This window comes from Lynx canadensis, chromosome A2 (assembly GCF_007474595.2).
Source record: "Lynx canadensis isolate LIC74 chromosome A2, mLynCan4.pri.v2, whole genome shotgun sequence".
Taxonomy (NCBI): Eukaryota; Metazoa; Chordata; class Mammalia; order Carnivora; family Felidae; genus Lynx; species Lynx canadensis.
Genome location: NC_044304.2, coordinates 7,537,105 through 7,550,833, shown reverse-complemented (window position 1 = coordinate 7,550,833; position 13,729 = coordinate 7,537,105). Strand labels below are relative to the sequence as shown.

The 13,729-nt window shown below is 51.0% G+C and overlaps 1 protein-coding gene across 1 annotated transcript; it reads left to right on the top strand.

The window, feature by feature from the left end:
- The first annotated feature begins 5,987 nt into the window (after positions 1–5,987).
- ICAM3 (intercellular adhesion molecule 3) lies at positions 5,988–13,688 on the top strand. Its single transcript, XM_030300205.1, has 8 exons — positions 5,988–6,081; positions 6,207–6,298; positions 6,867–7,133; positions 11,429–11,734; positions 12,073–12,360; positions 12,704–12,958; positions 13,073–13,321; positions 13,407–13,688. Exons 2-8 carry the CDS (start codon positions 6,217–6,219, stop codon positions 13,598–13,600), a joined length of 1,641 nt encoding a protein of 546 aa, XP_030156065.1. The 5' UTR covers positions 5,988–6,081; positions 6,207–6,216; the 3' UTR covers positions 13,601–13,688.
- The last annotated feature ends 41 nt before the right edge of the window (positions 13,689–13,729 follow it).

The window sequence follows — 13,729 nt, the reverse complement described above, 5'->3', positions numbered from 1 at the left end:
CTGCTGTCGTCTCTCTGAAGGCAACTAATGTCATCTGGTTTCCTGTTTCTGCTTCCAGAGACACTTCGTCCAGATACAAGGAAATCTGTACACATACTATGCTTTGTCATCTTTTGGAAAAATAGTAACGTCGAGTGCCTGGCTGGCTCGATAGATAGAATATGTGACTCTCAATCTTGGGGTTGTGAGTTCAAGCCCCACGATAGGTGTGGAGCCTACTTAAAAAACACTTTTTTTAAATGTTTCTTTCTTTTTAAAAAAATTTTTTTTTATGTTTGTTTATTTTTGAGAGAGAGGGAGACACAGAATCCGAAGCAGGCTCCAGGCTCTGAGCTGTCAGCACAAAGCCCGATGCGGACCCAAACTCACGAACCGTGAGATCATGACCTGGGCTGAAATCAGATGCTTACTGAGCCACCCAGGCGCCCCTATCGATTCACTTCTTCTTCTTTTTTTTTTAAATGTTTGTTTATTTTTGAAAGGGAGACCGCGTGCGCATGAGTGGGGGAGGGGCAGAGAGAGAGGGAGACAGAGAATCCGAAGCCGGCTCCAGGCTCTGAGCCGTCAGCACAGAGCCCGACGTGGGGCTCGAACCCACGAACCATGAGATCATGACCTGAGCCAAAGTTGGATGCTTTACCGACTGAGTCACCCAGGCAACCCCTCCAAAAAAAATGCTACTACTATGCAGAACTCTTTTTTTCCCCTACCTGCTAGAGGTCTTCGGGATGGTTCCACATACCCAGGCCTACAGGATTTCCTTGTTCTAGTTTATGGCTGTGTTGTGGCTCATCATTGAAATGTTAGCATTTGTTCCCTTCTGGGGGTCATTGGCCACTTCTAATCCTTGCAGTAGTAGTAGCCACCTGCTACATCGCCTCCTTGCCCAGGTTCAAGGGTATCTGTAGCACAAATTCTCAATGGGAATAGCTGCTTGTAGGATCGAGCCTGGTAGTGGGCCACCTGGTAAAAGACGTTGCCACTAGAATATATTTTGATATTTGATAGGGCAGTCTCTTTCCAAAATTATCTTGCTTATTCTTGTGTGGCTACTTATTTAAAAAAAAAAAAAAAAAAGTTGGGTGCCTGGGCGGCTCAGTCAGTTAAGTGTCCGACTTCGACTCAAGTCACGATCGCACGGTTTGTGGGTTCCAGCCCCGCGTCGGGCTCTGTGCTGACAGCTCGGAGCCTGGAACCTGCTTCGGATTCTGTGTCTCCCTCTCTCTCTGCCCCCACCCCCCACTCATGTTGTGTCTCTCTCTGTCTCAAATATAAATATTAAAAAAAAATTTTTTTAAGTTGTATTATGGACAGTTTAAAGCACATGCAAAATAGGGAAGAATAAGGTAACAAACAAACCTGAACTTAAGCGCCAACATCAGCAGTTTCCAGTATCCACTGCCGAACATGTTTGAGCTCTACCCCCATCCGTTTCCCTGCCACTGGAGAATTTTGCAGCAAATCCCAGACATCATTTTCCCTGTAAAAACTTTCCATACGTGGGGCGCCTGGGTGGCGCAGTTGGTTAAGCGTCCGACTTCACCCAGGTCACGATCTCGCGGTCCGTGAGTTCGAGCCCCGCGTCGGGCTCTGGGCTGATGGCTCAGAGCCTGGAGCCTGTTTCTGATTCTGTGTCTCCCTCTCTCTCTGCCCCTCCCCCGTTCATGCTCTGTCTCTCTCTGTCCCAAAAATAAATAAACGTTGGAAAAAAAAAATTAAAAAAAAAAAAACTTTCCATACGTATCTTGAAAAGATCGAGTCACAAACAATAACTGCAATCATTATCACACCTAAAAAGTTTAACAATAATTCTTCAATATCATTGTGTAGCCTGTGAGTATTTAGATTACAATTTTTTTTTAACGTGTATTCATTTTTGAGAGAGAGAGACAGAGTGCAAGCCAAGAAGGGGCAGAGAGAGAGGGAGACACAGAATCTGAAACAGGCTCCAGGCTCTGAACTGTCAGCACAGAGCCCGCCGTGGGGCTTGAACTCATGAACTATGAGATCACGACCCGAGCCGAAGTTGGACACAACCGACTGAACCACCCAGGTGCCCCCCTAATTGTTTCTTAAATATTTACTGGTTCAAATAAGAGTTCAAACAAGGCCCACATACTGCACTGGTTTGAGGGCAGCTTCCTTTAAGTTCTGGGTTCCTTGTTTTGCCCCTTGCAACATATTTGAGGGGCGCCTGTGTGGCTCAGTTGGTTAAGTGTCTGACTTCGGCTTAGGTCATGATCTCAGGGTTTGTGGATTCGAGCTCTGCTTTGGGTGCTGTGCTGACAGCTCAGGGCCTGGAACCTGCTTCAGATTCTGTGTGTGTCTCTCTCCACCCCCCTCCCCACTCTTGCTCTCTCTCTCTCTCTCTCTCTCTCTCAAAAGTAAATAATAATTTAAAAAAACATTAAAAACTTAAAAAAACTGGATTGTTCGCCCTGTAGGCTTTATAGAAGTCTGATGTCACCCTTGTGGTGTAGTTTAATATGTTCCTCTGTTCTCCCTTTGACCAACCAATGCCCAGGCTCAATTTCCATTTCTTTCTTTCTTTCTTTCTTTCTTTCTTTCTTTCTTTCTTTCTTTCTTTTTTTTTCAAAAAAAGTTATGTTTAGTATTTATTTTTGAGAGAGAGAGAGACAGAGACAGAGCACGAGCCAGGGAGGGGCAGAGAGAGAGGGAGACACAGAATCTGAAGCAGGCTCCAGGCTCCGAGCCGTCAGCACAGAGCCCCATGTGGGGCTTGAACTCACAAACCGTGAGATCATACCCTGAGCCAAAGTCGGATGCTTACCCATCGGAGCCATCCAGGCGCCTGTCAATTTCCATTTCCTGGCAAGACTTCCACGGGGGCATTGTGCCCTCTTGACAGGAGGAACCCAAAATCAGCTTGTCCCTCCTTTTGTGACTTAAGCAGCCACTCAGATCTATCAAGGATCCAGTCTTTATTTTCCAACGTTTTTTTTTTTTTGTTTGTTTGTTTTTTTTCTGAAAAATCGCACACATCTAGAAGTCAGAAGAATAATACAGTGATTACCCCTAGGATCCACAATTACCTAGATTGCTAAATATTACTTGGTCACACTGTATCTATCCATTCCTCCCATCCATCAACCCATCTCATGATTTAGACACAAATCAAAATAAGTAGATGTGTCATCACCAGCACAATGTACAGCACTTTTGCATCTTCCCAAACTGTCCCCATTAAACACTGATGCCACATCCTGCTCCCCCTCGGCCCCTGGCGGCCACCGCATTCTACTTTCTCCACTAGTTGCCTAGTCTAGGGACCTCCTATCTAAGTGCACTATGTGTCCTCTTGTGCCTGGCTTGGTTCACTTGGCCTAATGTTTTCAAGGCTCATCCGTGTTGTAACGTGTCAGATGGGTTTTTCTTTTCCTTTTAGGGCTGAATAATATTTCACCGTATTTATACATCATGTTTCGTTCACCCCTTCGTCCGCTCGTGGACACTTAGGTGGCTTCTGTCTTTTGTGATTAATGCTGCTGTGAACCTTGGTGTCCACATATCTGTTTGAGTCCCTTTTGGATATATACTTAGGGGTGGAATTGCGGCATTGTATAATTCTATGTTTGTTTGTTTTATAATGCTACTTTTTTTTCACATGTTTATTTAGTTGAGACAGAGGGAGAAACAGAGACAGAGAGAGAGAGAGAGAGAGCATGAGCAGGGGAGGGGCAGAGAGAGAGGGAGACACAGAATCCGAAGCAGGCTCCAGGCTCCGAGCTGTTAGCACAGAGCCCGACGCGGGGCTCGAACTCGTGAATAGTGAGATCATGACCTGAGCCGAAATCAGACACTTAACCGACCAACCGAGACGCCCTGGCGCCTCACTTTCATTCTGGTTTCGATTTGCATTTCCCTAATGGCTAGGGAGCTTGGGCATCTTTTTATATGTTTAGGGACCATTTATATCGCCTCTTTGAAGAAATGCCTAGGGGCGCCTGGGTGGCTCAGGCAGTTGAGCATCTGACTCTTGATTCCGACTCAGGTCATGATCCCAGGGTCATGGGATCCAGCCCTGCATCAGGCTCCATGCTGGGCTTGCAGCCTACTTAAGATCCTCTCTCTCCCTCTGCCTCTCTCCCCCACTTGTGCTCTCTCTCTCTCTCTCTCCAATTTGTTTTTTTAAGGTTTATTTATTTATTTTGAGAGAGAGAGAGAGACAGAGACAGAGATAGAGAGAATCTCAAGCAGGCTCCGTCAGAGTGGAGCCTGATATGGGGCTCGAACCCATGAACTGTGAGATCATGACCTGAGCCGAAACCAAGAGTCAGATGCTCAACCGAGCCATCCAAGCACCGTATCTCTAAAATTAAAAAAATAAAAATAAAAATAAATAAATTAAAAGAAATGTCTATTCAAGTGCTCTGCCCATTTTTAATTGCTTTTTTGTTGTTGTTGAGTTATTCTCTTTTATTCCCCCCCCCCAAGAATACTGACCTCTCAGGTGAAGGTCTTTAGACCCTGCCTAGTAGTGTCTGCATTGTTCTCTTTAAATGTTGCATTGAAATCCCACCTTGTCACCTCAAGGAGAGTGTCTGGAGATCCCCTGTTCATTTCCTCTATAACTTCCAGGAATTTCTGTAATCTGGGTATCATCCCTTTTCACATACACAGGTTTCTCACGCCATACAAAAGTAAAGCGTTCCCATGAAACCTTTTGTGAGCCAAAATGGCTTAAAGAGAGGAAGTACTTCTCATTAATTTATACAGAAAAAAAATTGTTAGCGTTCCCAGACCCAAAGAATAACCTCTCTTCGTTTTTTCTGAGACCTTAGGGCACATCCTACTAACGGATGCACAAAGTAAATCAAGATAAAGTACGGATGCCCATAGACACAGGTCAGAGCCCTGGGGGCTGGGGGCTGAGATGCTGCGTGTAATCCCCGGGACGGGGCTTGGCGGTGTCCCTCTCCCTGCCTCTGCGACGTCCACTGCAAAACCAATGCCGAGTACTATTTTTTCGCTTTTCATCTTTTCTCATAAAAGGGCAAATCGTTTTCGGATTTCTTTCGGTTCCACAAAAACAGGTACTAACGCAGGTCTTTCGTAAACGTGAAGTGGCGTAACGGAACTTTAGAAAAGTGGGGGATACCAGTATTATTTACAAATACTTTTGATTTGGGTTTTAGGATATCTCGCGGGACTTTGTGGGAAATGGACTGGGGGGGAGACCCGACTGGAGGGGGAAGGTGCTTCAGCTGAGAGAGGAGGGGGCGTGGCCTCAGGATGGGGCGAGGGCACGGGAGCTGGGTGCCATCAAGGACCCCGGCCAGGTCCCTCTCTGGAGCTCCGATCGGAGGCGCGAGGGGAAGGTCAGAAGCTGGGGAGACGGAGTAGATGGGAGTCTTAGGGTCCACCTGACCCCCAGTCCCTTCTCTGGGGGTGGAGAAACCGGCTGCCCGGAGGGGTGGGCAGGGGCGCGGAGGACAGGGGTAAGGACCAGTTACAAGTAGCATCCTCAACAGATGGAGGCTCCAGACTCGGCTGTACCCCAAACACCCGGCCTCAGCATGACCCACGGGGAAGGGGGGGTCCTCGAAGATCTTCAGAGGTAAAGGGCCCCCCAGTAGCCACTCAGTCAACACACAGCCAGTCACAAGGGCCCGATACATGTAGGCTCTGTTCATTTTCACGTCTTCCCTCATCTCAGGGGTCCCTCAGCTGTCACCCCCAAATCTCTTATTCACCCCCACGAGGAATGTTGAGATCTCCCACTGCGGACTTTTAGACCCTGCCTAGAAGTCCCCCCCACTGTCAGCTTGAAATCCCACCTTATCACCTCAAGGACAATGTCTGTCAGGAGATCCCGTGTTAACTTCCTCTCTGGGAACAGGACACCCCCCTTCACCCAAGTTCATCAGGAAGGAGGTGTCTTCCTTGTGCTGAGAACAAAGGAAGCCGACTGCGTTAGCATTTCCTGTCAGTGCATTTAGAGGCCAGCGGTGTTAAGTCAGGTCTGCCCCTTCCACGACCCAGCAGCACCCTCCACGTCGTCGCTAGGTCCCCCACTCTGGACCCTCTGGGCCACAGAACATCCCCTCTGCCCTTCCCCAGGTCGGGGCAAAGAGCAGCCCCCGGACTTCTGTAATTGTAACCACTGTGGCTGTGCTTCCGTCCCCCGGGGTGCCCCGCCTGCTCCCCACTGCCTTGCACCTCATTAAGGCAACTTCCTCCTGCAGGCTGGCCACGATGTCACCCTCGGGGCTGCTGCGGGGGGCCTGCAGGACCACACTTATCTCCCTGCTCCTGGTCTGCTGTCTGCTGCCCCCAGGTGAGGCAAGTCAGCCTGGGGAGGGCTGGAGTTGGGGGATCAGGGGAGGGTGGGGGAATGGAGAGAGCAAAGCTTCCCACATCCTGGCTGCCGCAACACTTCCTTAAACTCCCACCTGCCAGGGGGCTCATCACTGGCCTCAACAGAAAGTTATGGCTTCCTTAACTCAGCCTTCAGGGCTCCCCTGCCTGTGACTTGTCTCCTACCCCAACGCGCGTGCACACACACACACACACACACACAGTCCCTCCCTGGACCTCTGTCTCTCCTTTTCCCTCTGCCAGGATCACTTCCCTTTCACTCAGATAACCAATTCTGACTTTCCCTTCCGAACTGGCCCGATTTGTCCCCTCCTCCAGGAAGCTTTCCCTGACACGCTTCCTCCTACAGTCTGGATCAGGGTCTCCCCTAGCCTTCCTCGGAGGCTTCCCCAGTTCCTGACCAATCATCCGTCTTCCCCACCGGACTGAAGTACCATGAAGGCAGGGAGGTGATGTGAAAAGGTGGGGCCTGCAGAAGGGTAGATTGAGGCACTGGAACAAACAGCGGTGTCCCTCTGTTCCCACAGGTGCCCAGGGGCAGAAGTTCCCACTGAGGGTGGAGCCCCAGAACCCCGTGCTGCCTGCAGGAGGGTCCTTCTTGGTGAACTGCAGCACGGATTGTCCCAATCCCAAACTCATCACCCTGGAGACATCCCTACCCAAGAAGCCGGTGGGCAATGGCCTGGGCTGGGCAGCCTTCCAGCTCAGCAGTGTGACCAGTGACAGCCAGGTCCTCTGCTCCGGCTTCTGCGATGGCTTCCAGATGACAGCCTCCTCTGACATCACAGTATACCGTGAGTGATTGTGGCTTGGAGGTGGCACTGGCCTTGGGCAGTAGTGGGGGTACATGGCCAGTGGTGCGGGGGAGCAGGGAACCCTGAGTCTCCAGAAAGGAACGAGGGCTCTGACCCAGAGCTTGGACCTGAATGTGTGTGTGTGTGTGTGTGTGTGTGAGAGAGAGAGAGAGAGAGAGAGACAGACAGACGGACAGAGACAGAGACAGAGAGATACATCTCAACCATATGCCAGGGCAGCAGCTGTGAAATCAACTTGCGTCCCAACAAGGATTCTTAAATGATACCTCGTGTCTTTTATGTATTACTTTTATTTTCACAGCAGTTAATCATTCATGCATGTGGTTCCAAAATCCAAAAGTATAAAAAGGTGTGTGTTAAACCTCCATTGCCTTGTGCTGGCTGCGAGTGGTCACTGTTTTAAATGTGGACACTAGGGGTTCATTCAGTCTTTAAGAAGTCTCCCAGGTGGAGGAGGTACACTTAGGAGCCCCATTTCACAGATGAGGAATTTAAGCCTCAACGGGGTAAAGTTGCTTGTCAGGGTTCATAGCCTGGAGAAGTGGGTAGTCTGGCCCTCAAGCCCTCGTTCCTAACAGATGAGTCTTCCTTCCCAGACCCCACTGTTACTAGTTTCTTTCTCTCTTTTTTTTAATGTTTATTTATTTATTTTGAGATAGAGAGCGAGAACCAGTGGGGAGGGGGCAGAGAGAGGGGGGACACATGAAGCAGGCTCCAGGCTCTGAGCTGTCAGCACAGAGCCCAATACGGGGCTCAAACTCATGAATCACGTGAGATCATGACCTGAGCTGAAGTCGGATGCTTAATCGACTGAGCCACCCGGGTGTCCCCTGTTTCTTATGGTTCCTGCCAGCACCCCTCTGCACTTAAAAGAATACAGTAGACGAGAAAATAGAGTACGGACGCTCGTGGAACCTACCGTTTCGTGAAGCCTTCCTAGATAAGTGTAGTGTGTGCGTGTGACCGTGTGTAGGCTCCTGCTGTGGGCCAGTATCCGTTTTGTGTACCTGTGTGCGTGTCTGTGAGCGTCTGTATGTGTGTCATCATCTCTGTGTGTCTGTGTGAGTGCACACGCGTGTCTGTGTGTGTGTATCTGAGTGTGAATGTGAATGTACGTGTCTGTGTACGTCAGTATCCACACCCGTGTGCATATCTGTGTAAGCGTGTTTTCTATGTCAATGTGTGTGTCCGTGTGTGAGTGGCCGTGGATGTCTGTGTCAGTACATGTCGCTGCATTCATATCTTTGTGTCCGCATTTCTGTATAGGGCGTACATTTGTGTGTGTTCCAGATGCCTCTGTCCAGGGCTCTGAGGGAGCCTGTAGGTCCTGTCTCACCCGAGCCGACTGTCCTCACCTTTTCCCAACCCTGTGTCGCATTGGGTAGCTTAAAAGCGGCCATCGAGGCAGTGTTTTCACGGTAGAAATTGGCGTATGCTCCATATTGCGGCTAGCCCACCGCACCCTAACCCCGAGTTCCCGAGCATTCCTGGCATTTGCTGGCCTATCATCATCTCTGACCAGTGGTGCCCCGATGGGGGCCTCTTTGTTAAATATTCTAAAATCGTCAATAAAGGTTTCTCCTACCGTCCGAAAGTAAAGCATTCCTATGAAACTTTTTATAAGTCAAAATGATAGAAAGTGAAAAACCAATTAATTTATATTGAAAAAATGGTGAGCATTCCCAGACCCCAAAAATAACCTCTTCTAGGCTTTTTTTTTTTTTTGGCTTATTACTTTATTTTGAGAGAGAGCACATGCTCCCGGAGGAGGGGCAGAGAGAGACAGGGAGGGAGAGAGAGGATCTCAAGCAGGCTCCGTGCTGTAAGTGCGGGGCTTTGAACTCAACAAACCATGAGATCATGACCTGAGCCAAAATCAAGACTCCGACGCTTAACTGACTGAGCCACCCAGGCGCCCCTCCTAGTCTTTCCTGAGACCTTAGGACACATCCTGCTAACGGATGCGCAAAATAAATGGAGATAAAGCACTGATGCTCACAGACACAGGTCAGAGCCCTGGGGACTTGCGGCTGAGATGCTGAGTGTAATCCCGGGAAGGGAGCCTGGTGGCACCACCCTCCCCGTGCAGGGTGCCTGCTCTCTGTATAACTGCTCTCTGTATAGCTGCATGCTATTTTCATTTTTTGCCATTTTTTTAAATTTTATTTTTTATTTTTAAAAATTTACCTCCAAGTTAGTTAGCATAGAGTGCAACAATGACTTCAGGAGTAGATTCCTCAGCGCCCCTTACCCATTTAGCCCACCCACCCTCCCACAACCCCTCCAGTAACCCTCAGTTTGTTCTCCATATTTATGAGTCTCTTCTGTTTTGTCCCCCTCCCTGTTTTAATATTATTTTTGTTTCCTTTCCCTTATGTTCATCTGTTTTGTCTTGTCTCTTAAAGTCCTTATAGGAGTGAAGTCATATGATATTTGTCTTTCCCCGACTGACTAATTTCACTTAGCGTGATACCCTCCAGTTCCATCCACGTAGTTGCAAATGGCAAGATTTTATTCTTTTTGATTGCCAAGTAATACTCCATTGTGTGTGTGTGTGTGTGTGTGTGTGTGTGTGTGTCACATCTTCTTTATCCATTTATCCATCGATGGCCATTCAGGCTCTTTCCATACTTTGGCTATTGTTGCTAGTGCTGCTATAAACATTGGGGTGCGTGTGTCCCTTCTAAACAGCGCACCTGTATCCCTTGGATAAATGCCTAGTAGTGCAATGGCTGGGTTGTAGGGTAGTTCTATTTTTAGTTTTTTGAGGAGCCTCCAGACTGTTTTCCAGAGTGGCTGCACCAGCTCGCATTCCCAGCCATTTTTCTTAAAAGCGGAAATACTCTTCAGATTTCTTTCCGTTAATACTAACTAACGCAGGTCTTTCATAAAAGTGAAATGGTGTCATGGAACTTTTGAAAAGCAACACTTCCCTGTAGTAAGATGTGAAATATTTTTCATGGCAGCCAGTGCACGGGCCTCTGTGATAGCTGAGATCCGGGCTCAAATCGTTGAGGATATGAGATGTTTCCCGAAGGAGGCCCAGGGTTTGGTACGCGTGCCTCAGAGGGACACTGCTGTTGCAGCGGGGAGAGGACGCAGCCTGGGGGTGTTGAGTCCCTCGTGACTGTGTCAGAGCATCCTGAGAGGCTGCTCTGGTAAGAGCCTGGAGAGCCTCGGATGGATTGAGGGCGGGGGGGGGGGGCGGCTGGGCCAGGCTCTGGGAGAGGCCAAGGCCAGAGTCCAGGCCAGAAGCTGGGAGTAGCCATGGGAGTCCCTAGATGTGACATCAAGGAGGCAGGTGACTGGGCACCTGGCTCAGTCGGTTTAGCGTCTGGACTTCAGCTCAGGTCATGATCTCATGGTTCAGTTCGTGAGTTCGAACCCTGCACTGGGCTGTCTGCTGTCAGCTTTGGACTCTCCATCTGCCCCCCACTTCAAAAATTAATAAACATTATATAAAAAAAAAAAAGGAGGCAGGTGAATACACGGGTCTGGAGTTGGGAGTCTCACCTTCTAAACCCAGCCGGGCCCCTTTCTGGCTATGTGTCCTTGGATAGGTCATCTCACCTTCGCCTCTCTGGGCCTCAGTTTCTCCATCTGTAAAGGAGAAGAATAATAGAGAAGATTTCACTTGGTTGCCTGTGAATGAAGGTGGATGACATTTGGAATAGGAGGGGCGGCTGGGCGGCTCAGTCAGTTAAGTGTTGGCTCTTGACTTCGGCTCAGGTCATGATCTCACAGTCTGTGAGTTCAAGCCCCACAGCACGCTCTGTGCTGACTGCATGCAAAGCCTGCTTGAGGGTTCTCTCTCTCTCCCTCTCTCTCTCTGCCCCTCCCCCGCTCATGTGCTCTGTTCTCTGTCAAAATAAATAAACTTAAATTTTTTTTAAATTGGAAAGTCTAACGAAAACTCTAAATAAACAGGAACTTTTATGAGTACTAATAATGTTGTATGTGGTCATAAGTTGGTCCCCTTCCTTCCTTCTTCTTTTTTTTTTTTTTCTTCCCTTAACTGTGAATTTCTCCAGAACAGAAAATCTGACTTTATTTCAGTGCCTGGCAAGGTGTCCCACGAAACAGGAAATAATAATCATGATGCTAAATGACAATAGCAAACACTTCTGCAGGCACATACTAAGTAAGCTCTCCAGGTTTATTCAAAATTTCAATTCTGCACTGGGGCACCCTCAGCCCCCTCTCTGCTCTCTGGGGTGGGAGTTGCAGGGCTGGCTGCTAAGTGCAATTCTCCCCCACCCCCACCCCTACCCCAGGGTTCCCGGAGCGCGTGGAGTTGGCCCCCCTGCCCCGCTGGCAGCCCGTGGGCGAAAACCTCACCCTGCGCTGCCAGGTGGCCGGCGGGGCGCCCCGGACCAACCTCACGGTGGTGCTGCTCCGCGGGGAGGAGGAGCTGAGCCGGCAGCCGGCCGTCGGGGAGCCCGCCGAGGCCACGGTCACGGTGCTGGCGGGCAGAGACGACCACCTCGCCAATTTCTCGTGCCGCACGGAACTGGACTTGCGGTCCCGAGGGCTGGGTCTGTTCCAGAACAGCTCGGCCCCCAGGCAGCTCCGAACTTTCGGTGAGGGAAGGGACTGCGGACGGTGGGTTATGAGCTAAGCCAGAGTAGAAGCGCCCTGGCCGGGAGGGTTTGGAAAACGGAGTGGACTGGACCTCAACGGCTTCTGGGAAGGCATGCCCTTGGCTACTGGACCGTGCACAGCTTCCGTTGGGAGACTCGCGGCCGCGGTAGCCTACGAGAAGGCTCTGTGGGTGTATTCTGGGTAGGGGGTGATCCAGGCCGCAAGGTATTCTGGGAAAGGACCGTGGCTGGGGGCACTGAACGAGTCATGGGGTAAGGGGAGACCCTTTCACGGTTCTGGGAGACCTCCTCCTGCTCACGCCTGCCCTTCTCCGCAGCCCTGCCCGTGACCCCCCCACACCTCGTTGTCCCCCGGCTCTTGGAGGTGGGAACGACGTGGTCCGTGAACTGCACCTTGGACCGGCTGTTCCCGGCCTCCGAGGCCCAGGTCCAACTGGCGCTGGGGAACCAGATGCTGAATCCTGCTGTCGAGAGCCATGGGGATACGATCACGGCCACAGCTACAGTCACAGCGAGCGCGGAGCAGGAGGGCGCTCGGGAGATTGTCTGCAACCTGACATTGGGGAGCGACAGCCGGGAGGCCCGGGAGAACTTGACCATCTACCGTAAGAGGGGGCGGAGCCAAGACGGCTCGACCGGCGGGACAAGGGGCGCGGCCTCGGTAGCCGAGTGGCGCCGCACAGATGACGAAGACTAGACTGGAGAGGTGGGGCCTGAGCCTCCAGAGTGGGAGGGGTTGTAGTGTGGGCGGGGCCTAAGTAACTAAGGGTATAGCCCAAGTGTCCCAAGTTGGAAGGGGGCAGGGAGGGGGGGGAGTAGGCGGTGGGGACCCGCAGAGTAGCAGAAAGGCATGGCCTGATACCTCGAGACGAAACAGGTGTTATGGAGGGCGGGGATCCGATGTGAGGTGGGTGGTCAGTAAACTCCAGGGCAAGGCCCCGCTTTTAGGCTTCTGGGGGCCCATCCTAAACCTGAGTGAGTCCAGCGCCTCCGAGGGGACCAAAGTGACTGTGACTTGCGCGGCCGGAGCCCGAGTCCAGGTCACGCTGGATGGAGTTCCGGCTGCGGCCCCTGGCCAGCCTGCCCAGCTTCAGCTAATCGCCACCGAGAGGGATGACAGGCGCAACTTCTCCTGCAATGCCACGCTCGAGGTGGACAGGGAGATCTTACACAGGAACAGGAGCGCCCAGTTGCGTGTTCTGTGTGAGTAGGTCACTCTGCCCTTTAAACCCTTGCTCCCCTTGTTTGGTGGGAAGACATTACTCTTCCTTGCCACGCTGTGACTCCAGTATGTCTAATCATTTGACCGTTTCATAGACGGTCCCAAGATTGACCAAGCCAAATGTCCCCAGCGCTTGACGTGGAAAGACAGAACCACCAATGTCCTGCGGTGCCAGGCCCGGGGCAATCCGGACCCCGAGTTGCACTGTTTTCAGGAAGGCTCCCAGAATGAGGTGCCCGTCGGGATTCCATTTACCGTCATGTTAAACTATAGTGGTACCTACTCCTGCCGGGCAGTCAGCTCTCGAGGCACATACACTGTGACCGTGGTGATGAACGTTCAGGGTGAGCCAAAACGGGGTTGTGGATGCAGATGGGCAACCCACGCGGGGAGAGTGCGTGTGTTTATACTCCTTGCTTCTCTGCATAGGTCGGAATGCCCATGCTGTCACCATTGTCATGGTGGTGTTAGTGACCCTGGGGTTGGTGACTACCACTGCGGCCTTAGTGTACGTCTTCGGGTTGCAGAAGAGGAGTGACATTTACCAAGTGAACCAGGGGAGCACTTGGTTGCCCCTGACGTCTAGGCAGCCCGAGGAGGCTGTGGGGGAGGGGCCGTCCTGAGCTTCGAACCTGGGGGATGCTGGACCAACGACGATAGGGGTTTGGCTGTATCCCCGGTTCCACACCAATAAAGCCCTGAAAATCCGGAGTCTGTTGCTTGATTCCACTTGCGCTAAGGAGCTCACCCAC

Coding starts and splice junctions, on each gene's coding strand:
- ICAM3 (XM_030300205.1), top strand. CDS start 6,217: ATGTCACCCTCGGGGCTGCTGCGGGGGGCCTGCAGGACCACACTTATC. Junction 7,134..11,428: donor CTCTGACATCACAGTATACC/GTGAGTGATTGT, acceptor CCCCTACCCCAG/GGTTCCCGGAGCGCGTGGAG. Junction 11,735..12,072: donor CAGGCAGCTCCGAACTTTCG/GTGAGGGAAGGG, acceptor CCTTCTCCGCAG/CCCTGCCCGTGACCCCCCCA.